The sequence below is a fragment of the Diabrotica undecimpunctata genome, chromosome 2 (assembly GCF_040954645.1).
Source record: "Diabrotica undecimpunctata isolate CICGRU chromosome 2, icDiaUnde3, whole genome shotgun sequence".
Classification (NCBI taxonomy): domain Eukaryota; kingdom Metazoa; phylum Arthropoda; class Insecta; order Coleoptera; family Chrysomelidae; genus Diabrotica; species Diabrotica undecimpunctata.
In genome coordinates this window covers 38,653,285-38,680,641 of record NC_092804.1, presented here as the reverse complement: position 1 = coordinate 38,680,641, position 27,357 = coordinate 38,653,285, and the positions used below count along the sequence as shown (strand labels likewise).

The 27,357-nt window shown below is 33.4% G+C and overlaps 1 protein-coding gene across 1 annotated transcript in view; it reads left to right on the top strand.

Annotated features, from left to right (window-relative positions):
* The window catches only part of LOC140434434 (thiamine transporter 2-like), a 51,354-nt gene that overhangs the window by 9,921 nt on the left and 14,076 nt on the right, over positions 1-27,357 (top strand). The window contains exon 2 of the mRNA XM_072522694.1: positions 15,420-15,624. Coding sequence (XP_072378795.1) covers positions 15,420-15,624 — 205 coding nt within the window. The remainder of the gene's footprint in view (positions 1-15,419; positions 15,625-27,357) is intronic.

Genomic DNA, 27,357 nt, shown 5'->3' with positions numbered 1-27,357 from the left:
AGTAATAGTCGCGTTGGATGCAACCGACGTTCGGTTGGAAATAGGAAGATTATCTTCTGCATCAGAATCACCCTCAAAATCTGAATTTATGGCTTGTTGATATGGAATACCATCTATGTAATCAAATAAATCATCCTGAGTCATATTTTGTAAATTTTCAAGTATATTGCGGTGTTCCATTTTACTGCAAAAGATACGTACATTGTTGTATATAAATACTTGAAAAATTTAATTACTTGATCTACCGCACAGCAATTTAATTCTTGGAAATATTATTCAAGTAAGTCAGATTTACGTAAAAAAAGAATATAATTGTATAGATTTAAAATAAACAAGATTGAAAATACATTTCAATAGAACAATTGTAAAATCAGCATGTGCTACTTTGAGGTTATGTTTAGTAAATCAAGATATATCATCTTAGCGCCAATAAAATCTGAATAGATAATAAAAGACCATAATACTGTGATGTGTTACCTTGAGTTTGATGTATAAATCTTTTGTAAATTATTTTTCTAACTTTTACAAACGGCAAAAACCTGTGATCACGTTCAACGGTAACTTACAAAGTATGATGGGTTGTGGTTGGCGAATCGACCACATTGCTGCCACGTTGCCGTATTTTGTTCTGTGGTGTTAATTTTGGGTACAATTCATTTACAAACACTGAATTTGCACTTCGGTAACTTTTCATGTCAATTACTAGCTCATAAGTATTAATAAGAGCAGTGGTCGAAATATCGACCACAGACCTATAAAGGGTTAAAATCTTGATTTGTAATAAATTTTTCTATTAAATTTTGTTTATTATATTAAATACTCAATTAGCAATAACTTAAACTTTGTTCAATGCCAGTTTTTAGAAAAAATTGGGTGTCTGGTTAATTTTGCACTCCAGTGTATATAATGGAACAACTTGAAATATATAGATATATCAAATTCAGGTGTTCGACTGTTAATTTGTTTAACATATAATAACAATAAAACACTTAGGAAAGTGCCTTTCTCAAGTGCCACTTGAGAAAGGCACTCTGCCGAAACATCTGTAGTGATAAGATGTTATAATAAATTTTGTGGAAGTTTTGAAAACCAAATCTTTAATATTTTATTGTTACATATATAAAATAAATTTTCCATCAAGTATCCATCACTTGTTAATTTAGTATTTTTTAATAATTATGATAATAATGCTAAATAAGCAGTATTTTAAATGATAAACAATCAAAAACGTAATTATGTTTTTATATATAACCCATATAACCTATTAGTATCATAAGGATTATCAAAATATGTACAAATTAGTGACAACTCAATAGTGGGACAGTGTGAAGTAATTGCTAAAAACCAAACAAGATAAGACAAGTAGGCTGTGAAAACAATGCAGCCGGACACTCCGTCACTATATTTTACAGGTAATTTCTTGTCAAATTGTGAGAATCGCTTTATTTTATTAAAATGGTGCGTGGTATCTCTACTACTACTAATTAATAATTCTTGAGTGGGTGATTAAAAATGATTCCCGCAATAAAACAATCCGTGAAGTATCGGATGAACTTAATATTCCTTACACTACAGTGTGGAATATAATTAAGCATTATGGGGAAACAGGAAGTATCTTAGATAAAAATTTAAAGCCCGGTTTGTCCCGGTTTGCAAAAAGTTAGCAAAAAGGTCGAAGAAATACTTTATGGCCAATTACAGCTGAATGAAATCAAAAAAACTGGATTAAATTTGTCAAAAGAATGCTGTCGCAAGTGGATACCTAAATCTGGATTAAAGTTTTATAATGTTGAATTACATGTAACAATTTAAAAGTGTACTCGTAGTTTAAAAAATTATATTTTCTTAATGTCAAAGGAGAAGCCACTGTTAACAGCAAAATAAAAGCAAGCCAGGATCATGTGGGTAAAATCTAAAATTTCTTGGTCGGTAGAATATTTGTGTCGGGTAATTTTCTGTGACAAATCAATATTTGACGTATGTGTAGGTGATCGCTGCAAACGAGTTATTTGCATTAAGTATGAGGCTTTTCACAAGGACTGTTTGAAACGGGCCGTAACATTTCCTAAAGTAGTGATGATTTGGGTATATATGGCAGTTTCAGAGTTAGGATGTTTTGAATTTATTGAGGGTATTGTAAATGCTGCGAAATATCACCAAATATTTCAAAACAGCCTACTACCAAGGATTGTGAAATTAAATCTTTTCGAGAATTAATTTCTCAGCCTGTTGCGAAAAACTGGTTTGTAAACCACAATATGAACGTCCTTTCTTGACCTTTTAACAGTCCTGACCTAAATGTCATTGAAACAGTATGGCATAAAATGAAACAGACACTAAGCAACAACCCGCAACGGAGATTACACGAACTTGAAGCCAAAATAGAACAGATTTGGAATGAATTTACCCCTGAACAGTGCAGATCCTTAGTCGAGTCAATGTCTAACCGAATTAGAGCGGTTATAAAATCTAAGGGCGATGCTACTCCGTTTTAAAATAAATTCGTTCAATGTACCAATATTTCGTTACCAACCAAAATAAACATTTTTATTATTAATTAGTTCTCTTAGAGTGTATATTTTGTTTTGTGTTGCTGACTTAAGCTATATATGATTAATTAACTAATTACATAGTATTACATCAATAACATTATATAAAAAAATATAGTGTCAAATCCCTGAATTTGCATGTATTTTAGTTTGTCCTAATATATAGTTGTTAGGGGCTCGTCTAGCTGTCAAAGGTACTGGCACAAAATCCAAATCACCATGTGGGGAAGAAACTTTTTTTTAAATATTGCTACCGTATTTCCTAAAAGATAATAAATATTTTTAACTGTAACTCCGTTTAGGCGGTGGTGTCCAATAAACGCCTTACGCCGTGTATAACGTCGCATCTGTATGCTTGTATAGTAGTTGCGCGTTGCGTTCAGCGTACAATTTAGGTACCGATCCATTATTTATTATATGAAACATACAGACGCGACATTGATGTATATGCGGGGTATGGCTTTTATTGGGGACCACCGCCTTAAGGGTATCAAACGAACCTACATTTTTTTGATACGTCGAGATAAAACCTACAATGAACTGTCACTACTTGTCACATTATTACTCTCTTCTATACAAATGCTGAGGAGTTGCCAGAGAGCGTTGCAATTTGATTAAACCCAGCCTGTGAGAAATGTTCACCCCGGGTGTAACAATTCATTGGAGCGAGGTGTGTTAACTCGACTAAAAACAGGAGCCACCCCACCGCGCTCCAATGCTCCAGACCATCCCTTTCCCCCTATAGCAGTCTGTGGGGCGATAGGGGCACAACTATCAGCCAAATGCTCTTCATGTGGAGGTTCTGGGTAATAGAACCCCAACATGGTTTCCTAACCGAATGCAAAACTCGGGACAGCGCATTGTCGCTATAATCCTGTTGTCTTAAAGTGGCTTATCCGCGAACTAAAATTGCTTACTTGGGCCTCAAGTCTCCGCTCTGAGCCAGGCTCAGTTCGGCGATTTTGTGCTCAAGGGGTTGGGCCCTACGTGCCCGGGTTTTGGAGTTTTTTTTAATTTTTTTTTTGTTGGCTTGCGCTGGTTTTTGTTAGTATTTTTTAATTTTTTGGTGGCCGAGGCCGGTTTTTTGTGTTTTTTATAATTTTTTTTGTAGGTGGCCCTGAAACAAAAAATCAGAATTAGTGTAAAATCTATACTACAATAGGTACTGAAAAATATATAAAATATAGAACAATATGACAATATAGAGTTTGTCCTTTTTAAGGCAACCCACTTGTGTTTGGCGATAGTCTATGAGTGTTTTTGAGCTACGAACTGTCTTCTTTGTGCGTTGTTGTTATTTTTGAAGTATATTCTCTCTAGTGTTTTGTTTCCTCTCTGGTTTAAACCAGAGAGCGTTTGCTGCTTTCTTGTATAAATATCCTTAAACTGGTGATGTTAAACCCCACCACTACCAAATATTGTCGATATCTCCAGGTAACGGCTATGAATCGCCCGACTCGTTTAGGAATGCATCGGTCAAGTAGTTGTTTGTATGAGAGCAGTTGCGAGGAGAACGTGTTGTGAATTATTATTTTACTTTTAGTTTATGCTAAATATTTGCTGGGTTAAGCTAAAGGCACCACATCACCGTAAGTGTCAATTTTTTATTATGTAGATAATTATGTAATTACTGTTTTTTGCAGAAAAATGAAAAAAAAGTATCCTACAATGATCCAAACTTTGAGACTCTTATGCAGTGGTATAGCGATTTAGATAGCGATACAGAAGAGGAAACAAATAATGAAGCAGAATTTTACGACTCGTAAGTCCGACACAGAGCAAAGCGAAGGAATTAAAGCCGAGGATATAACGGTGTTGGAACAGTCTTCTTTTGAGAGCAGTGAAGACGAACAAGCATTTAGTGAAATAAGAGCCTTTTGTGGGAGGAATAGATATAAACGGGCAAAGGAACCTGCTCAGACAACTCATACAAAAACTCTTTCTGTTAATCTAGTCAGTCAAATTGCTAGTCTCAAAGGCAGTTCGAGGGCTTGAGAAAATCCAACACCACTAGCTCTTTGGCAGTGTATCTTTAAAGATTATGTTTTCTTTGAAATAATAAGAAGGACAAATGAAAAACTGAAAATTGCAAAAATAAAATACAAGGACCAACAAAAAACTCAATTAGTTGATGTCGACATGATAGCGCTCTTTGGCATTTTGTTTTTTTATCTATTTAAATCGAACCACGAAGATTTTGAGTCTTTATGTCACAGACGGAACTGGAGGGATATTTTTTTCGGTGTACAGTTGCGCTAAAAAGGGTTCAAGTTTTGTTGGCATGTTTGAGATTCGACTGTGCTGATAGTCGAAAAGAAAGAGAGAAGACAGATAGGACAGCAGCAATATCATGGATTTTCAATAGAATTTTGAAAACTCGCAAGAAAACTACTACTCTTGTCAGTTCCAACTCAAGCTGCTTTGCAGTTATGTAAGCCGATATATGGTTCTAATCGAAATATAACTGCAGATAACTGGTTTAGCTCCGTTCAAGTGATTGATAAATTATTAGAGAAAAAGTTAACTTACGCTGGAACGCTAGAAAACATAAAAGGGAGATACCTGTCGAATTCCTGCCATCTAAAAATATAGCTGAAAACTCGTCCTTATATGGATTTACATCTAATAAAACACTTTTGTCTTATGTTCCAAAAGAGGATAAGGCAGTTTTAATGATTACTTTCATGCATAGAAACAAGCCTACTGACACTGAAAAAAAAAAAGAAATAATTTCCCTTTATAACATCACTAAAGGTGGGGTCGATAGTCTGGACCAAAGATGTGCTACTTTTTCGACAAGCAGGCAAACTCGAAGGTGGCCGATGGCGATTTTTTTTTTTTCAGCTCCTGAACATTTCTTCCGTAAATTCATATGTTTTATATACATACACAAAAGATAGTGAACACAAATCTAGATATCAGTTTATCAAGGAATATCAGTTTTCTCTCGTAAAACCTCAACTTCATAGTCAAGATGGCGACTGACGAATTAATATACAAAGAACTAGATCGTCTTCAGAAATCAGAATTATTGGAAATACTTATTCACAAAAAGGTTCCCGAAGGAATAAAAATTAGTGAAAGTGTCAAAAATGTTTTGGAGACCAGTGGATCTTCTTGTTCCGATGTGAAACTGTGCAATAGTGATTTGAGGTTAGAACTCACTCAACTACAGTGCAAGTTAAAGTGTGCCGAGATCGAGATTACTTACTTAAAATCGTTAAATACAGAGCTAGTAAAAGGTAATGAACGTCAAGATTTAATTATTTCTTTATTAAAAACGAATTCAAATAAAAATATTGAACATAAACGGACTACGTCCAACGTTGCCAAACCTACTAACGGGGGACTAAAACCACATGAAAATTCAAATGCTGTAGCTAATAATAGTAGTCGTAGTAAAAGTCAATCCACGTCTACTGTGGAAGCAGCACTTCCAGCTTCAGTTGATTTAGGAAGTAATGAGTGTCAAAAGACCCAAGAAAGTATTATGTCATCTGTAATAAATCTTACGAAAGAAGCCACAAATGACGAAGCTCCATGGCAGAAAGTTCAAGACAGAAACAAAAGAAGAAGACAGTGAGTTGTTGGAACTGGTGCTGGATCTGTCAAAGGCGTTCCAAAATATGTGTATCGCATTGATCCTAGCACCAATGTGACTACAATGGAAAATCTTCTAAAACCCCATTTTCCGGAAGTGCTTTGCGAGTCTATGGAGTCTCGCTACCCAAGTCTTTACTCATCATTTAAGGTCCGAATATATCAAAATAATTTCAATAAAGCTATTATTACGCGCCTTAAAGGTGGGTACACATATGCGAGCAGAACTGTTCGCGAACCGTTTGTGAACGCTATATTCGTCTATTTGTACGACGGGACGAACCGCTTGCGCGGCTTGCGAGCTGTTCGTTCGTTGCTCGTCAGGAACCACGGCCTGTCGGTTTCTGGGACGAACACAAAAGAATGTTCGCAGTTAAATTTGGACGGTGTTCGAGACTATTAAATTGTTTCTGCTAAGTGTGCGATGAGATCATTCGGTTAAACAAAATTGCTGAACAAGCGCGGCTTATTCAAAAGTAACGAGAGAAATTAATAACAAATAATGTTAATAACAAAATACCGAAATATTTAGAATAACGAAGTAAATTAATTCTCGGTTTGTTATTAGATACTTAGGGTATTGGATAGTCACATAAACATATTTTCAACGAACTGTCCGCGAACAGTTCACGAGCAGTTCGCGAAAACGTTTCTGGTGGAAAATGTTTTATTCAGTTACAAACTTTCTTAATTTTAATGTTTAATATTGGGAATTTTATAGTTTTTTTATAAGTTAAAACATATAATTAAGTTTGAAAATTAAAGGCAGGTATCGAGCACAGTTTTATTAATTAAATCTTGCCCTAGGGCAAGATTTTAATAAAACTGTGCTCGATATCTGCCTTTAATTTTCAAAGTTCATTTATTCGAGCATTCAACCTTATATCAATATAATTATTTCTATTTTTTTATTACGTTGATTTATTGTACTTTTTATGAGTACTTCAAGAAACATGTTTGGTAAAGTGGTAAATAAACGTATTATTTTTCAATTTCCACTTATTTATACCCAATATATTACCTGCCAATGTTTTGGTAATTTAGTACCATTAAACTTTTTTTTTTGATATTCTTTTTTGTAAAATTGATTTCTAAGGTAATTCCCGTTTTTGTCAAATATTTATAACACATTAAACCAAATATTGACACCCTGCCAGTTAATACAAAATTAGGTTACCGTAAGATAAAAAACACATTACTCACGTTACGATAATTGTTTGTCTCCATTATCTAAATATTTTTATTGCCACTTTAAGTGGTTAACAATTACATCACTATTGGTAAAATTCGACATGTAAATATATTTGTTCATTGTAAAAATATTTACTAAACAAATGTTTTAATTACATTTGTTGACCACGGAAAATTAAAACGACCACGGACCATTTAAAAAGGAAATTGATGGAAAAAAGTTGCGCCTTAAACTGTAATAAATTGACGTTTTTTAGAGTAATGTATATAATTTTACATTAATTTTCCTTTTCAAAAATTTTATTTAAAAAATTTCTTTATAAAAGGTATAGTAATAAAAACCCTATCGAGATACATCACAGAACGTTTTCGAAATAACTATTCCATCATTAGTGCTATATGGATGTACATGTTTGAAGCCACTAAATATATGTGTGTAAAAAACCCTTTAAATGTTGTTCAATTGACTTTGAGTTACATTTTTGATAATTAAAAACTGTGATGTTTAAGTTACAAAAGGAATTGATTACATGGCAACGTAAGACTCCATTGGGGTTGCTAGTCCTGAGACGAAGTGTATGTGAGGACTTATTGATAGCAACTAGTTGTGGATTATAAACATTTCTGTATCTGTATCTGTAGAGTAAGGAGGGCGAGTTAAGTTTCACAGCACTTAGGCCACAATTGACCCATTGTGCATCCTCCCAGGGAGCTGTCACCCTTAGCTTATTGTCCATCCTACCATTTCTTGGAAGGTGGACAAGTCACCAGGAGACATCTCTCTTATGTGGGCCAGGACTCGCCGAACGCGTACTCTCGTATTAGCGATAACTCTGGGCATTCACATAGGACATCTCTACAATTTCGTCTTCTCGTTCACACTTCCTACATAGAAGTGTGTCTTCTAGCCCCAGTGTGTGGAGGTGTTTGCTTAGTTGACAATGACCAGTTAAAAAACCAACTGCCAAACGTAGGTTTTTCCCAAGTACTTCTTTGATGTTGACTCTTCAAGGTTACTTAGTGTTACCCTGGCAAGTTTACATCCTTCCCCTTCTTCCCATCTTTTTACGGTTTGCGTATGGGAGTGGCATTTGACAATTTCCGCGATTGTTGTAGTTGACCAACCAAAAAGATCCCCAGGTCCTAAGAGTCTTAGGCCTGCCGCCTTCCTAGATAATTGGTCAGCAATACGGTTGCCTTTATTCCTATTGTGTCCTTTAACCCACCTCAGGATGATGGTATTACCATCCGAAGCTTGAGTTAGTGATTTGTGACACTCCATTACTAAACCTGATTTGACACGTGATCTATTCAAGGTTAGTAGCGCTTGTCTGCTATCTGTGCAGATCATTATAGTTTTCCCCGCTATAACTTTTTGGGTTATCTCTTTTGCGACTATGGAGATACCAGTCAGTTCTGTCTGAACTACGCTGGCATTTTTGCCCATACCCCACTTTATTCTTAGGTTCAGTGATCTGGAATATATCCCGCATCCTGAGCCTTCTTTCATTTTGGAGCCATCGGTGTATATGCAATAGGGATTTGCCACGTTTGTCTCCATATACTGTCTTGTTTCAATTTTGTAGGGTTTGTTAAAGATAAACTTTGGTTCAATTGAGTCGCAGCCTGCATGTAGCAGTGGTAACGCATCCAGCTCTCCCCGCCAGAAACTAGTTCTCAATTGTCCCATTCCTACATCAAGGTTTGCACCAGCTGAGCGCAGTCGCATCATTGTCACTAGCGGCACCTCTTTGACATATATATCTAGAGGCGTGATGCCAATGATCAACTCCATTGCAGCAGTTGGTGTTGTTTTCATGGCACCTGTTATATTTATGCAAGCCATCCGCTGAATATGGTTTAGTTTGTTAATCGCTGTTCCCTGTAGCTTTTTTGGTACCCAAGCAATAGCTCCGTAAGTTAGCATTGGCCTAATGACAACGGTGTAGACCCAGGTGATCACCCTGGTCGTGAGGCCCCAGGTGCGTCCGACCGTTCGTCGACACTGCTCATAGGCAATATATGCTCTTTTAGCTCTACCATCTAAGTGTGAGTTCCATGTTAACTTCCTGTCAAGGGTAATACCAAGGTACTTCACCTCGTCAGAAAAATTTAGACTGTAGTTTAGAATCCTTGGGGGTATTAAGCCCGTGATTTTTCTTTTCCTGGTAAAGAGGACCATCTCTGTTTTCTTAGGTTTTAAAGATGGTGAGTGTTCCTTGCACCATGTTTCTATTAGTCGGAGAGCAACTTGTGATCTCTCACATAGTGTATTCTCAAACTTACCGCTTTGCAGGCCAGCAATATCGTCTGCATAGGCTATTGTGTAGAAACCGTTGCTTCTGAGTTGGTCTACCAGGGTATCCAGTTGTGGATTATAAACCTTTTCATCTATCACACCAAAATAAAAAAAAATTTCTTCGACTAAATACAAACAATTTTAATAATAATATTTTTTGAGATATCGAAAAAAGGTAATTGTAAACTTATTTAACTATTAGCCCTTAACTGGTAAGGTGCATAATATGTTGCGTACTATTAGGTGACGTAGGGTCTTCGCATACTCCATTTTTAAAATAATGTTTATCGGCTTTTTTTTATAAATTGAATAATTTATTACATATTGTGTATTTAGATATTACTTTAAACTACAAATAAAAAAATATTAGATGTTAAAGAGCTACCTTGATTATTACATGATTATTTAACACAGTCTGAATAAAACCCTCTTTTCCGTAGCTAATGTTAAAGTGTTGCTATAACAACTGTTTTGAATAGATAAAGTATCACTTTAACCGCAAGGGTAGATAAAGTGACACTTTAACAGTAAGAGTAGATAAAATGTTTTAACTTTTTTTTATTCAATAAAATTTACAAATTCAAACACATTAAGGATTAAAAACAACTGAAATTTTACAATTAACATTATAAGAAATATCTATTTTTGGAGCATCACAACTTGTACTCGTTTGCTTAAACACTTGATTCGAGGAACTGGATTGATTTTATATTGGATACAGAGTAATTTATTCATATCTCTAGCAACGGAGCAACTCAATTGCGATTTTTGTGCTAAAAATTACAATTTTCTTTGAAATTCTATTTTTTACCTGAACTTGAAGTCTTGCTATAGAAATAAATGTTATATTGCACACGACGATAAAATCGCATTATCTTCTCGAGCATAATTTTAGCGTCTCTAAAAAACGTTCTCGAAGATAAAGTACAATTTTATCGTCTTGTACAATAAATAACTATTATTTTGACAAACATAAACTTTATTAGTAACTAAAACAAATTTGTTGAGAATTCTAACAGTTAAACTTCAAAACCACAAAATGAAAGCATATTCTTATGAAAAAAAAGCTAAAAACAATTCTAAAAAGTAATTATTGGACCAAGTTTATTGTTCACAACAATCCTTGTAATTTTTTTTTTGTATATTCCACACACATTGCTGTATTACACAATTTGCAAGAGGAGACAGTTTTCTTATCTTTGGACATAGGACACATTTCACAGCGTTTCCTTTTGTTTAAATTGTTTTCATCCATAGCAATGGGCAACGGAATTTGCAAGATTTTTTCAATGGAAATTCGGACTGCTGGGGTCGTACTTTCGAATTCATTCGAGTATATTTCGTATACGGCGACTCGAATGGATCTAAACCATTCGAATTTCGATGTTAGTATACGATTAATGTAATTTTTGTCATTTCAATTGTCACTGGGCCCGTGTACGTCAGATAAGATTTCAGCTGATAGTTTTTAATCTTTATTGTATACAATATTTTTACATTGTACTTTGTTTTCAATAGCTGGTTGAAATAATTTTTTAATAGAAAGACATATAGTTAATGCGCTTGCAAAGGCAGAAATATTAGCGGAACAGAGAGGCAGAGTTTACCATCGCGTTCTTAACCCTCTAAAGGACTGGGATGTACAATTTTAAAAATTTTACAGATTAAAAAAGCCTCCCACAATGGAGTTGTTAAGCTTGAATGGTTCTTTTTTTGTTCGGCCAACACTGAACCACCATTTATATTTTCGCTTGGTACCAGATTTCACATGTATTGTTTCTTTCCAAAATTTATGTTCAAACCAACTTCCTTACAGGCGGCATCTAACTCAGTAAGCATAGTTCCAATCTCTTTGAAGTTATCTGTTATCAGAACTAAGTCGTCCGCAAATCGCAGGTGGGAGAACATTTCGCCATCGACATTGATTCCTGGGCATCCCACTTGTTGCTTTCTGCACATACGATGACCTTTATATATATGGACATATAAAGCCATCAGAAAGTAAGGATATTATATATATGTTCAATCTAGAACTCGCTGGTATCTTTGTGTAATCTTACGGTCGTGGTTGCATTATTGTATAATTTCTATTGTATCGAATGCTTTGCGAAAGTCTACAAAATCCAGAATCACTGGTTGGTTTTATTCGATGGATGTTTCTATAATCCCTTTTATACAGTGGAGGTGGTCGTTAGTGCCAAAGTTTTTCCTTAAACCCGCATGTTCCCTAGGTTAGTAAAAATCTAATTTTGTTTATAATAATCTATTTGTTACTATTCTTGTGAATAGCTTGTAAAGGTGGTTTAACAGGCTTAGGAGTCGATAATTTTCGAGGTCTGTTTGACCGCCCTTTTAGTGTAATAAATTATAAGTGGACTGTGCCATCTTCTAGGTGTTTCGCTTTGGTGCAGGCATAAGTTGAACAGTTATATTCTCTAAAATTCTTTCTCCCCCAATCTTTGAAGCTTCTATAACGGTATTGTCTTCTCCCGGGGCTTTATTTGTTTTCATTTTCTTCAGTGCGTTTCTTATTTTGTCTGTTGATGTATCAGGCATCTCTGATCCTTGGTTGACTACTCTTTTTTCTGAATTTTTTAATTTTTCTGTTTGTTGCTCAGCATGGTTTTGTCGACTTCTGTATAGTTCTGTCTAGAAAGAACTCTTCTACTACCCTTAGTAATTCTTCTTTGTTGTTGATCATAGTTTCATCTTTATTCTATAATTTTATTATTTCTTTTTTGCCATTTGTTTGAGGCTTTTGTTATATTTAGTCATTTGTTGGATTTGTTCACTTTTATGCTTTCGATTGTGTGTCGTAATAGATTTTGACGTGACAACGTCTTAAATTAAGTTGTGGCTCGGAGTCACTCATGAAAAAGTGTAACGCCCGCTCACGTCTGTTACGATGAGTCACCGAACGAGAGAGAGGCCCGCCGGACCGGCGAATGCCTTGCGTCTCTCTCCCACTCAAACATGATCGGTCTGCTGCGCGCGCAGCACTAGAGAATTAGGCGCGTTGAATCGGTGCGTGCTTGTGTCTCTGTCTTTCTCGAGCGTTCTTGGCGTTGGAAAACCGAGAAAGCGTCATAATACAAGTTCACACGTGTGGTTAAAGTATCGTCAGCTGTGTCTGTAGTGAAAATGTGGAGTGCTTAGATTCGTCATTTACAACAACTACAACAATAAAGGTAAATAATTGTACACTAATAGTTCATTATCGTAAACTATGATTGATTGATTAATTGTTAGATTGACACAAAAGTTGAGAAACTGAGTTTATAAGTTATGTCATACTATTGACAAATGTTGATAGTGTTAAGTAAATTATTAGTTTAAATCACTCTGCAATTAATCGTAATTCAGTCGATTGAGAAGAAACAGCGCGTATTGCTAGTCAAACATTTAAAATATATTTCTATAGTTAAAATTTGTGCAATTCTTATTTTTATTCAATTCCTTGTTCCTATTGTGCAATTTAATAATATTCATATCAATAAATATTCTACCGAGAAAAAGACGTTGTCAAGTAAAATCTTCGCCCGTAAAACCGACTTTACAGGCAACCGATTTTTTTATCTGTTGTTTATCTCTGTAAGTCCAACTGAAACTAACCCCCACCATATTATATGTTTTTAACTATTTTAATTTTGTAAGCATTTTTTTGAAGATTTTCTAGAGTTTACGTAACAAATCGACGTTGTTAAATGTTGTTTTGGCATTATTGCATTAACTTAATGATTCAACGATTCAGATAGAGATTTTTGCAATCTTGCAGTGTGCAAGAGAAATTAACATAAGCGTTTTCGAACAAAAGTGGATCAATATATGCACAGCTAGCAAGCAGTCATCGGGTCTCTTATAAGCCTCAAGGTGGACTCTAGGCTAGTGTGGGAATACCGTGAGAAATTCGACATGCGGGCGGAACATAATAGTATCGCACTGGTATGGGTTCCAGTTCATCGTTAAATACACGATGAATTGGTAGACACCAGTGGAACAAGACAATGGTAGAGCTAATGCACCTAATAGGGCTGAAGTACTGCGTAAAACAAGCAGGAATCACCTCGGAGACATCGCAGGCTTCCTTTCGGGACATGCATCAGTCAAGGGATACCTACGTACAATGGGGCTGTTTCATGGAGACTCTGTAGCAGAGGACCTGAAACAGTCAAACATATCTTGCATGACTGCGAGGCATTGGATCTCAAACGGCAAACACTTTTTAAAGACTACAGAGTGACTACAAAAGCGTATAGTACTTATCTTCTAGACCGATAACCTGGTACGATGTTCCAGAATCCTGGAGTGGATATCATAAGCCAACTAGCTGAAGTACGACCAGTTTAAAGAAGATACGAACAGAGTAGGAGATAGAAATAGATCGTCTAGGAAAAAATTATAAGATTATAAAGTATAATTCGTTACAATCAATAATTGCTATTTTATAAATAAATTAAAGCTCTATTCCTCCGTGTTGAGTTAAATAAATGAATCAAGCTCCTAAATAAATTATAGTGAGACATTTAGATTGCAGTTTAATCTGATACACTTACTTCATAAACGTAGAAACGAGGATAACAATATTCTAATCTCACATATAAACAGAATGTTGCGTTATCTTAATTGGACCAAGCTGTATACCAAATTAAAATAATTTACTAAATTAATATTGTGCTTAATTGTATTATATCTTACTTTTTGCATAGGTTTACCGCAAATAATTCGTAGCAGTTGATCGGGTAATAATAATAATAATGTATACCGATGGTTCCAAAAAAGAGGATGGTGCCACAGGTTGCGCAGTTTACATTCCACATAAAAGCGAATCTTTGAAAATTAAACTTCTATCACATTGTTCAATATATACTGCTGAAGCGGTAGCTATCGAAAAAGCATTAGATTGGCTAGATTCACACAATTTAAATAAAGCAGTAATATTATCAGATTCATTATCAGTCATTAAAGGATTAAACTCAGATATGACTCAACATAAAAGAAATAATATTCTTTGTGCTATTAAAAATAAAATATATAGTAAAGATATTACAGTTATTTGGGTTAAAAGTCATATAGGTATCGAGGGAAATGAACTGGTTGATCAGCTTGCTAAAGATGCGACCCATGTTGGACTCTATATTCCCATATTTACATTGGAGGACTTACAACAACATTATTATAACAAAATTTTTATAAATTGGCAAGAAAAATGGAAAAACAAAGCAACGAATTCAAATAATCAATATTATACTATCCACCCTACCCTACCACAAGATGTTGACTATATTTTCAAATATGCAATGCCAAAGAAGTTGACAGCCACAATTACTCGACTGAAAACTAATCACGGTGCATTTCCAGCTCACTTGGCTAAGTTAAATATTATCCCTTCTGGGGTATGCTCATGCGATAATATATCACAATGTGACATCAACCATATTCTTTTTAAGTGCGATAAACATAGGTATGAAACAGATCAGCTGTATTCAAAACTATCAGAACTTAAAATTCAGACTCCCATAAACATCACCCATTTACTCTCCTTAGATAGTAGAGAAGTATACGAACTAATATGTAACTTTTTATTTAAAGTTGGTTACATTATTTAAAAACTAATATCTTACATTACAATTCTGTGGCTAAAGGACTAGTTTCCAAGCCAACTCACCAAACACACACACACACACACACACAGTTGATCGGGATTTAATTTATCAAAATAAAAAAATAAATCTCATTCATGGAAGCAACACATTACCAAACTATTTTTTGTTTTGTTTCAGGCTCTCTACGGAACATTTTGCGCAACAGAAGTTGCTTATTATTCATATATTTACACTAAAGTGCATACAGACTATTACCAAAAAGTTACCTCGCACACGAGAGCCGCCATATTGGCAGGTCGCGCCATCTCCGGAATATTGGGTCAATTGTTGATCTCCTTCGACTTAATGAACTATAGAGATCTGAACTATATTACTTTAGCTGGTAAGTAAAATAATGGCAATATTCTATCTTCGTTACAGTGTTACTAAGTAGTTAATAAACACTGTAATTTATCCATCATCACACAAAAGTACTATATAGTCGGTATGGAAATGTATAATAAGCATAGTTTTTATGGTAAAATATTACAGCGGTTTTTATATAGGACTCTTCAAATAGAACGATTATAAATATGGAAGCATGTTCAATGTATCTTATGATTATTTCATTCCAAACTTTTTGCTATGTTTACTGCTAACAAAACACCGGGGCGCCATATCCTCGTTTTCTTAATTGCAGAAGTTTGGCGTCGCATTGTGTTCTTCAGATTCTTGACTTGACCGGAAACGACCCAAACTGCATGCTCGCTTTGTTTTTTCTAAATCCTTGTTTTCCTGGAACTTACTCAAGTTGCATTCCCGCTGAAGCTTGAAGCCAATTTGGTTCGAAACGGTTCTCTGTGTTAAACGCCGACTTAGGGAAAAAGGAGTGGTAGAACATATTAGCAAAATGGAAGAAAAAAGAATGCTAAGAATCGCTTGAGATAAATCGACAACGGGATGGAGACGTATAGATGGAAGATATAAGAATAAATAAAGAAGGAAAAAGAAGAAGAATTTACGACATACTCAAGTTCGGTTTCACCGATGTACTGGATTCAAAATATGATATATCGTGTGGAATTTGAAATATAATATCCAATGTGTGTTAAATTGTGTGGAATGGGAGTAAAAACTATGGATTTCATTATTATTGCCTTTGTTTACATCAACTTTCTAGTAAAAAAATGGATTATCTATTTTAATACGTTTTAACCAATTTTCGAAACAGTTTTTCCATTCTAACTGAGATTACTTCAAAATACGTTTTTAAACGCTGAACCAAATAAAAGACTGAAATAATAAAAGGACGAATAATCTATTCTTCTTCTTGATGTGCCTATCCGTTACGAATGTTAGCGATCATCATGGCAATCTTTATCTTATCTGCAGCAGCGCGGAAAAGCTGCACAGATGTTGTATTGAACCAGATGAATAATCTATTAATTCCTTAAATTTTGTATTGGCGCTTGGCCGAGTTATACAGAACGCCGTCCAGTATCTTTGTTACAAATATTTTTTTTAAATATATACAAAATTTAATTCCTTAAATAGTTTTGAGATAAACGACGTCAAAGATTTTGGTTTCTTAAAAATACATTTATTAATATATTTGCAAAAAATTGTAACAGAATAATGATCAACTACAACCCTTTTTGGCTGCAAAGTTTCAATATAACCGCAGCTACCATATTCTAGAAAAAAAAAATAAAATGGCACTTGGTCTACTTATGCTTTAAATATATTTTAGGAAGTTTAGTTGTTATACATTACTAGACCAACTACCATTTATTTCATGTGGTCTATTAATGTATATAATTTATATATATATATATATATATATATATATATATATATATATATATATATATATATATATATATATATATATATATATGAGGATTGAGGATGACCGGAAACGACCCAATACTCAGGAAGCAATAAAAAACGGGTGCTTCTAAGTCAGTGTCTTTTATTAAGAGTCAAGCTTTCGCCACATAATTTTGGGCTTCATCAGAACTTGCTGTAATGGAAAAACATTCTTTACAATATCATAATTAGATGTTACTTTAATCTTACCTTAATGTCGACACTATCTCTTAGTGTAAAATAAAATTGACATGGACATACAGATATTTTTAAAAACAAACCAAACGCATCTCCCAACCAGAGGAAAAGTGGCAAACAAGGCCTTTATTAAATATTTAAAATTACTTTATTATAACCATGTGGCCGGCATTTTTGACAAGAAATTGTTAATTAAGTCATGTGCTATTTCAACTGTCACCTATCGAAACAGCACCTGTCTTAATCACTTCTTCTTTTTGTTGGCATAGAACAATAACATTATTCAGTCAGAAATATTAGACTTTTTTGATTGTCATACAAAATTAAATTATAAATAAATTGAATAAATATAGGTCCCTACTCTATATAAACATATCATGTTTAATAAATCTTTGGTTTGTAATTAGTCTTGGGTATAGTAGTCAACATGACGGTGAGATGTATGTATTATATACCTTTTGCCAAAGAAACAAGTGTATGAATGATGATAATAGATATAAAATAAATTAAAGTTCATCTTGTTCTCACAAAAGGGGAATAACACATCCGTGCAGTTGTTAGTATATCACAGTTGTATCATTGTTGTCTTTTTACATTATCAAACAAGTGTATGAATGATGATAATAGATATAAAATAAATTAAAGTTCATCTTGTTCTCACAAAAGGGGAATAACACATCCGTGCAGTTGTTAGTATATCACAGTTGTATCATTGTTGTCTTTTTACATTATCAATAATGTAAAAAGACAACAATGATACAACTGTGATATACTAACAACTGCACGGATGTGTTATTCCCCTTTTGTGAGAACAAGATGAACTTTAATTTATTTTATATCTATTATCATCATTCATACACTTGTTTCTTTGGCAAAAGGTATATAATACATACATCTCTCCGTCATGTTGACTACTATACCCAAGACTAATTACAAACCAAAGATTTATTAAACATGATATGTTTATATAGAGTAGGGACCTATATTTATTCAATTTATAATTTAATTTTGTATGACAATCAAAAAAGTCTAATATTTCTGACTGAATAATGTTATTGTTCTATGCCAACAAAAAGAAGAAGTGATTAAGACAGATGCTGTTTCGATAGGTGACAGATGAAATAGCACATGACTTAATTAACAATTTCTTGTCAAAAATGCCGGCCACATGGTTATAATAAAGTAATTTTAAATATTTAATAAAGGCCTTGTTTGCCACTTTTCCTCTGGTTGGGAGATGCGTTTGGTTTGTTTTTAAAAATATGTGTATGTCCATGTCAATTTTATTTTACATTAAGAGATAGTGTCGACATTAAGGTAAAATTAAAGTAACATCTAATTATGATATTGTAAATAATGTTTTTCCATTACAGCAAGTTCTGATGAAGCCCAAAATTATGTGACGAAAGCTTGACTCTTAATAAAAGACACTCACTTAGAAGCACCCGTTTTTTATTGCTTCCTTAGTATTGGGTCGTTCCCGGTTATCCTCAACTGTCTGTTGTTTACCAGTAACCCGTTACTGTCTTTGACTTTCTTATATATATATATATATATATATATATATATATATATATATATATATATATATATATATATTACCTTTTATCCTTTTATTGCTCTAAATTTATTTTACTATTCAATAGCGGTAATTCCAATGCAGTTAAAATTATATCAATAAAAAAATTGAGGTATACAGAGTTTTTAAACAGAGGAAAACTAAAGAAAACCATTTTAAATAAAAAAACATTTCTAATCTACACATTGGAAAGAGTCATTACAAAAACACCAAAAAAATGTACAGTGTCTTAGATTGCTAACTTATTGTTCATCTGTTGGAAAATCAAGTTCACCATTAAATCCTTCAATGTCATATTCCACATCATTGTTACTAAACAAGGACCTATACAGTGGTTTTGCATTCACTGGTATAAATTGCAGCAAAGATTTTAGATCGTCTAATTTTGGTTTAGAAATAGGATTTCCTTGTGGTCAGAGTTGAACCAAGTGTTCACTAAAATTGCGGAGATATTGAATAATGGGTTTTCGTTTCCCATGTTTTTTAGAAATATCTATTTCTATGAAAGTATCCTGATTAAAGTCACTTTTTATTAAAATATTGCAAGGTTTTTCTTTTTGAATTTTAATTTCCCATGTTTTGAGCCAACTCACCTTGCCACAATTTGTAATATCATTTTTACAATTAGTAGTTACTTTTCCATTATTTCTGTACCCACGAACTCTTCATTTGTCATTGTGTACAACTAAAGGATTTTTTTACGACATCCTTCCATAATTGCAATGTAATCATTTACTGTATATAACCGTTGTTGCAGTTTGAGTGCAGATTGGATATCTCCAACATCTGAGTTATTAGGTAGAAAACTGTGTCCTGGGAGAAGATACCTCAATGTAATTTATTGAAGAGTAGGGTGACTTTCCAACTGCTCATTTAATCCAAATATAGCAATAGCCTTTGTTCGTTTGTCCACTGTGTATGCCTAAGTTATAAACACACAACTGCCTTTTATAGTAGACTATATTAGTCGCAACCTGAAAGAGTGGTACGGATGTACATCAAATGAACTTTTCAGAGCAGCCGTCTCAAAAGTCCGAATAGCTATGATGATTGCCGACCTCCGCCGCGGAGATGGCACTTGAAGAAGAAGATATTAGTCGGGATTCTAGGAAGAGGCAGAGTTTCCTCTAGATCAAAACATAGAGACTGTTTTATTTATTTTGTGCTTTTTCTGCTGTTTCCAAATGCAAATCTTTGTCTTTTCTCAAAATCAGTAGTTTATTATTATCCACACAATGTTTTATTTCACTTTCTAAACGATCACACACATTACAAGTATCTTTTTTAAGTTTTTTCCTATGAAGATGGAATTTTGTCAAAAAAGTTTGTTTATATAAAGAAAAACTCACTGGATTTCTCACTTCTTCGAAGTAGAACTCACAGTTTTGCAACAGTTGTTTCTTCTGTAAGAAATTCTGCTTCTGTGATTGATCGTCTGTAATGCGACTTGTATTTCGGAAATTTGTGAATATGGTCAATAACTTCCTGAAGTCGAATGAGATCAGTCTTATTTTTACCACCACTTTTGCCCCGACAGTCACGAACTCCTTCTGGTCGCTTCATTTTCTTCAAAGCTGATTCAACTTTACAACTTGATATTCTTAGCGTTTGTAAAAAGAAATTTTTACAAACAGTTTTGCCACATAATTTATACACTCTAGTAATTTTTCTAGTAGTTAATGCTTTTACTCGTTTTCTTTTGATTTCGACTTCTTGGACATATGAACATACTAATGCGCATTGGGTATCATGTGATTGAACACTATAAAATTTATTAAATTCACTTAGAACATTTTCTTCTCCGATATTTTCCAAACAATTGCAAAGACAAATATAATAACGAAATTCTTTGCATTTTTTAAATTTATTCTTTCGTGTAAAATAATCGTTTTGTACACAAAGTTTTTTCCTTATTTCTGTTTTGGTTGACATGTTTTCTTTTCCTGCCCTCTTTTGGTCTACTCTTGGGGGAGTGTTTTTCATTTAAAACAGAATTAATATTTTCAACAACATTGTTTGAACATGGCAATGTTTCCCTATTTACATTTGCTGTTACGCTGTCTATAGCCTGGTTAATTACAGCGTTGCTCTCATTTTCATCAGAAGCCATGTTATTGAGCTTTTTAACAAAATTATTAACTTGATCGTCATCGCTTACATTTTCTGACATGCCGTCTAAAAACTGATGATTGGAAGTTCTGCCCTCATCAACGACATTTTTAAGATTTTCGTCATTCAGTTCATGTTCCGAGATATCATGATACTGTACACTTACATTACTCTGAACAGTATAAAGATTGCAAGTCCCTAAATTTTTATTTAGAAAATATTCTTGAAGTTTATTTGTTAACAAAGTATCTGTATTACAATAATTCGAGGTGGTAGAAATGTCCAACGTACCTTGAGGTGGCTATTCAAAACTTACAGGTTGCAATTCACATAAATCCTTACTATTCAAGACAGCGAATGTAGCAATATCTGTTGGTGTAATATCTAGTACTTGAAAAGTTGTTGTTAATTTCTCAGTAGGTATGTGTATCTTGTTTCTTTTCCTTAAAAAAAAACAGCACATGCAGCTGGCATAAATAAAGAATATAGAATAGATCCATTATTGAATTTACACTTGCAAAATCTCTAACAAACTGGGTCTGTTATAATAGTCTAAAATGAATTTTCAGGTTAACCTAGAAACTGACCTATAATTTCTTACCTCTAAACAGAGACAACCATTTTATCTGTTCTCAACTGAAACCTGCTCATATTTGAAGATAATTCCTCAATTTAGAAGTTAAGTAAAGGATAATACACAATAACAAATAGCAATACAGTTACTTTGATTTGCGTACACAATGTAAATCTTGCTTGCTCATTTGACCAAGATAATATTCTAGGCAAACAGTTTAGTTTAACATAACTAGACGAAAGACCAATAATGGCGCTTAGTCTACTATTGCCAAAACTAAGAATGACAGTTACGAATATAGTCTTGTTATGCAAAACAAAAAACCCTTTATAGACATAGAATGTCGCTTGCTTTAATTTTGTTTTGTGTTTAGCGACCGTTAGCGTGACAATAACAGGGATTTTTTTCAAGATAATTTTAGCTATTTGCCACCAGAATTCGCTATAATCTCGATTTTAAAGAAATGGCGCTTGGTCGAGTTATGCATAACGCCGTCCCTATTTTAATTAAATAGCTTAAATTGTGGAAATTGCATAACCTGGTGTCCCTTTTCGTACAAAGTATATCTATAAGATATCTGGGATGATCTGAGTTTCAGTCAACAAAAATTTATAAACTTTTAATGGTCGTATTAAAAATTTATACCTATCTAATCGATTTATAATATCTATTCGATTTTAAACTTGCTTCAAAAAGTAGGGTGTTCACACAAACGTACAGAAACAAAAAATGAATCTCTGTTTTCCCGTTCGATCATCGGCTTTGCCGTAGTTATAGAAGAATATTTTTGTTCTATTTAATAAACCATGAAGCGAATGTACCAAGACATTTAAAAAACTATACGAAAAGAAATTACGTAAGTAAAATTTTTGTACATTTTTATAGTTTTATCCTAAAAACGGGTATTTTTCCACCGCAAAAATTAATAGTCAGTTGTCTATAATTAATATAATAAGTAATAATTAATTTGTATATATCTGTACTCTATCACTTATTCTTATTATACTTCACAAATTAAAACTAAAAATGACAATAGTGAAGATTATAAATAACGCATTACTCATGTATAAGATCACAGAATACACCATCCCATGGAGTATGGAGTTGGGATGGAGTATTCTGTGATAAGATACTTTAATAAATTCAACTGCTACAAAAAAAAAAACAAAAAATGTACAGACCAAACCTTCAAAACGCTTACGTCCAATAAATTCGTGGTGAATCATAAGGTTGTAACTTTCTTTTACAAATTGTGTTAAATCAAATCTAAAAATAAAAAGGATGTACTTAAAAATCAATTAGTAACAAACCAGTTTCGCCTTCTTTACACCAACGAATTAAAATAATAGAAGAGTACTTGTGGTGGGATGATACCTACTATTAGTACCGCCTTATTTATATTGGGCCTTACTACAACGTTAGCAATACCTATACAACCTACTTGAATTTATGAGTTTAAACAACTAGTAATCACACTAATGACCCAGGAATGTGACCTACTAATAAAATAAATCATTTTAAACAAATACTTTATTAGTTAACTTATTTTTTCACTGCTTGGCCAATAATAAATGAGTTAGGGCAATATATTAATATTTCTACGAACTCTAGTTGTTGAATGATTCATTGACGTATCATGTTTTGGCAACCAGCTTTTAATTCTGAGCGCGTGAACATGTAACCTATCCTTGCTCAATTGCCAAAATAAAGTTGTTATCTACATATCTATTAACTCTTTTATGCCTTAATGTTTTTTCGGTTTTCTGAAAAAAATAAATACGTAGATGTGGATATGGTAAATATTCAACTAAACACATGTTGAGTTGAAATTCAACCATCGGTAAATCTCGAAAAATCTCGGTAAAACTAAATTAAGTAATGGAATTGATGGCATTGTGAAAAGTGATAAAAGAAGATGGAAAAGAGTTAACTCATCCTGAGATTGTAGAAGAAAGATTAAGTTTTGGGGTTATTGGTATTTATGAAAATTTAATATCAAATTTTAATAATAATGATTCTCATATAGATAAAAATTATATTCCTTTACATACTTCATCTGGCACAAGTTATAACAATCGGATAATTAAAGCCAAAATAAAAAAATGAGGAATGTATTTAACAACAGTTATCATAAATAATATTACTACTACTACTACTACTACTACTACTAAGGATTTCCACAGTTTTCACTGTCTTCCTTCACTCAACCGTTTTCTCCAATGTTCCCTGTCATTCCAGTCTCCATCTCGCAGGGTTCTTTTCTCCATAGCCTCGTCGATTTCATCTCTGAATGACCTTCGGGGTCTTCCTCTCTTTCTTCTTTCAATCGGGCTCCATTCTGTGATTTTGTTTATCCAGCGTCCTCTGTCCGCTTTTCTGACGTGGCCGTACCAGGATAGTCTCTTCTCCTCTATATAGTCGATTATGTCTGATTGCACTCCCATTCTCCGCTTAATCTCTGCGTTTTCAATTCTGTCTCTTTTTGTAAGTCTACAGCTTCTCCTCGGGAACTCCATTTCTACTGCTCTTATTCTACCTCTATTTCTCTTGTTTATTGTCCAGTTTTCGGACCCATATGTCAGGATACTTCTTGTCAGGGTATTATATATTCTCTTTTTTGTCTTTATCGTAATGTTCTTATCCCACAACACTGAGTTTAGTTGTCTTATACAGTTTCTTGTTTGTCTCAGTCTGTTGTTTATATCTTCTTCTGTTGTTCCCTGGTTCGATATTATGGTTCCTAAATACTTGAATTTATCTGTTCCATTTATTTGTCTTCCCTCGTCTATCTCTAGGTTTCTCATATTCTTGTTTTCTGTTGTTAGGTATTCGGTTTTCTCTAAGTTTATTTCCATTCCGTTGTTTTTATATTCTTCTTCTAGTTTTCTGAGCATAAAGCTGAGATCTTCTTCATCTTGTACGATGACTACTTGATCGTCGGCAAAACTTAAGATGTATAGGTATTCGTCTCTTACTGGTATGCCCATTCCTTCGCACTTTCTCCTCCATGGTTTGAGTGTCTTTTCCAAGAATATTTTAAACAGAGTAGGGGACGTAGCACAGCCTTGTAGAAGTCCTTTTGTCGTCTTAAATCAAATAAATAATATTGTATATCAAAAATCAGATAATGAATTCTTAAATCAAAGCGGTAATAATCTAGATTAAATCAATAACTCAGGAGTTTCAAACGAAAAAACCAATTTATAAAGAAAAGAAATGAAATGTAAGAAAATGTTAGGAGAAGAATATATTAGACGAAGAGGTATCCAAAAACCGACAGAAATATTCCAGACTCTACGTGCTACCATAATAAATGTTAAGAAAAACTTTCCGTAACGATCAAAAAACAATTTTGATGATTTCCTTAAAGTGATTTTACCTCATTTTACAGCGTCTAGACGTGTACATGGATAGCACTACAAGTAGGAGGCGAGAAACAAACTATTTAACTTATGTTTTAACCTATAGACCAAGCTGGTCTGAAGATAAACTTTCAAAAAACAAAATACATGACCAATTTAGTTCCAAATGTTCCAAGTTCCAGCGAAGTACATCAGGTTTTTAGCTATATTTACTTGGGTTATGAAATTAGAATAGGAAAAAGCAATTAAACCTGTTAGATTCAGCTCCGTATTGGTTTGGGATGGACAGCTTTTGGAAAGATGCGACATATTCTAAAAGGAACGCTACCGATATGCTTAAAGGAAAAGGTTTGCAACCAATGTATACTGACGGTAATAGTATATGTTATCAAAACATTAACATTGACTAAAAAATCTCCCACTAAATTGAAAGTAAGCCAAAGAGCAATGGAAAGAACAATGCTGGGGATAACAAGAATAGTGTAATGTTATTAACATCACTTGTTTGTTATTTTTCTTTGAACAATTATTTTATTTCAATTTCTTTCGATTTTATTCATTTATTAACTAGTCTCTTTCATTTTACTATTTTCATTTTAAAAATAGTTGGCGCCCAATCCTTCGATAAACTTTCTATTTACCAAATATTCTGTCATCTAAATTCCAGTTTCTATTTTTACTAAATATTCTAATTCTTTTATTCAGACTCTATTATTTTCTATGAGATGGTAGAACATATATAAATTTCTATGCCACACTTCAGTCGAAAAAGTATATCTGTCAATTGGCTACTCTTTGCAGAAGAGTAGCCAACTGACAGCTAACATGACAGAAGTCGTGTCAGCTGTATTCAAAATAGAAAGGGAATAATTTTTTTGTAAATATCCTTTATATATAAAAAGACATGCTTCTGTTGAAAATTTATTCATATTGTTAAAAATTTTGGCATAAGCGCTACTGGTGCCCTAAGGGTGTTAATTATGACATATGATTTTCAGAAAAAAACCCGGCTTAACTCTAAATTTCGTTTTCTTTATGCTTATTTCATATGATATTTTCAGTACACAAAAAGGCATAGGGGGAAAATCACGGCTAAACTACATATTGAATTCCGACGGTCTGTATAATAAGAAAAAAACGTAAAATTATCAATAAATAAGAAATTGCACTGATAACTCAACTACATGTTTCATGTGGTATGAAGAGTTGTCAGATCGTGGACCGGATCAAACATCATTTTACCTTTTGAAATATCTCTAAATCTGACTCAATACAAAGTCGATCTGTATTTAGATTCTTACCCTGGTGAAAATAAAAATAACATTGTCGCAAGAGCACTATATCTATGTGTTAATAGAGCAAAAATCATATATGAAATAGAACACAAGTTTCTGGAGGTGGGCTACATTAGAATGGAATGTGATAATTGATGATACCTCATGACTTGTACTATTTCGTTAGAACTATCTCCCAAAAAGAATTTCTAGCATATTCACAGCTTTTTTAAACTCTAGATAGAGAACTACGAACACAGTGTATTTCCAAATATTGCATAGAAGAATTTCCAAATACCCTGGACAGCGATACAAACCAACGAAGCTGTGTTAAATAGAGCAAATGTCGTCCGTGGGTTATTGAAAACTATTAAAATAAAAAAAAAAATCCATACCTATCGATTGTTCTTAGAAGAGACCGGTACACAATATTTCAGCTTATCAGGAGAGGTAAAATCGAGGATCGCAGAGGAATTGAAAGGAAGGAGATGTCAAGAACATTCCCGATTGGACAGGAGTACGCAGTGCCGAACTACTTTTCTGATTAGCTGAAGACCAATGTAATGGCCAATGTTAGGGAAACCTAATATGGCGCCGAAAAAAGAAGAACAATAACAAATATTTGCCAAAACGTGATAATATGTCAATTAAATTATTATTTAGAGTAGAATTCCTGAAATTAAATCATACTCTCAACAAAATTTTATTTAAATCTAATAAAAATTGAGCGAGTAAAAAATAAAATACATTTTAATTAATTTCTGAAAGTTTATTTTTATTCTCCTGAAAAGTTGATATATTTGATACCCATATCAACTTTTGGCAAATAACCACAGAATATAAAATCAAGGAATTTATCTCCAAACCACGACCCATCAGCCGGGAAAGTTTTTTAACGCTAGAAAAAAAAATATTGCTTTGCGGTTATGGAAACAAAAGACGATTGTCTATATTTGCAAACTGTTCAGCTTACTCAAATATGTTGAAATGGTAGAAAGAGACACAATTGTTTTCTTAATCAAAGGCTGTTTATCTTGGCTAACCATATAGCAAAATTTAAGAGCGCGGATTGACGAGTTTTTCTGTTAATATATTTTATATAATATTGTAATTGTAATTGTAATTAATTTATCATAATTGTAATAAGTATATAAGTATAGTATAAAAATGT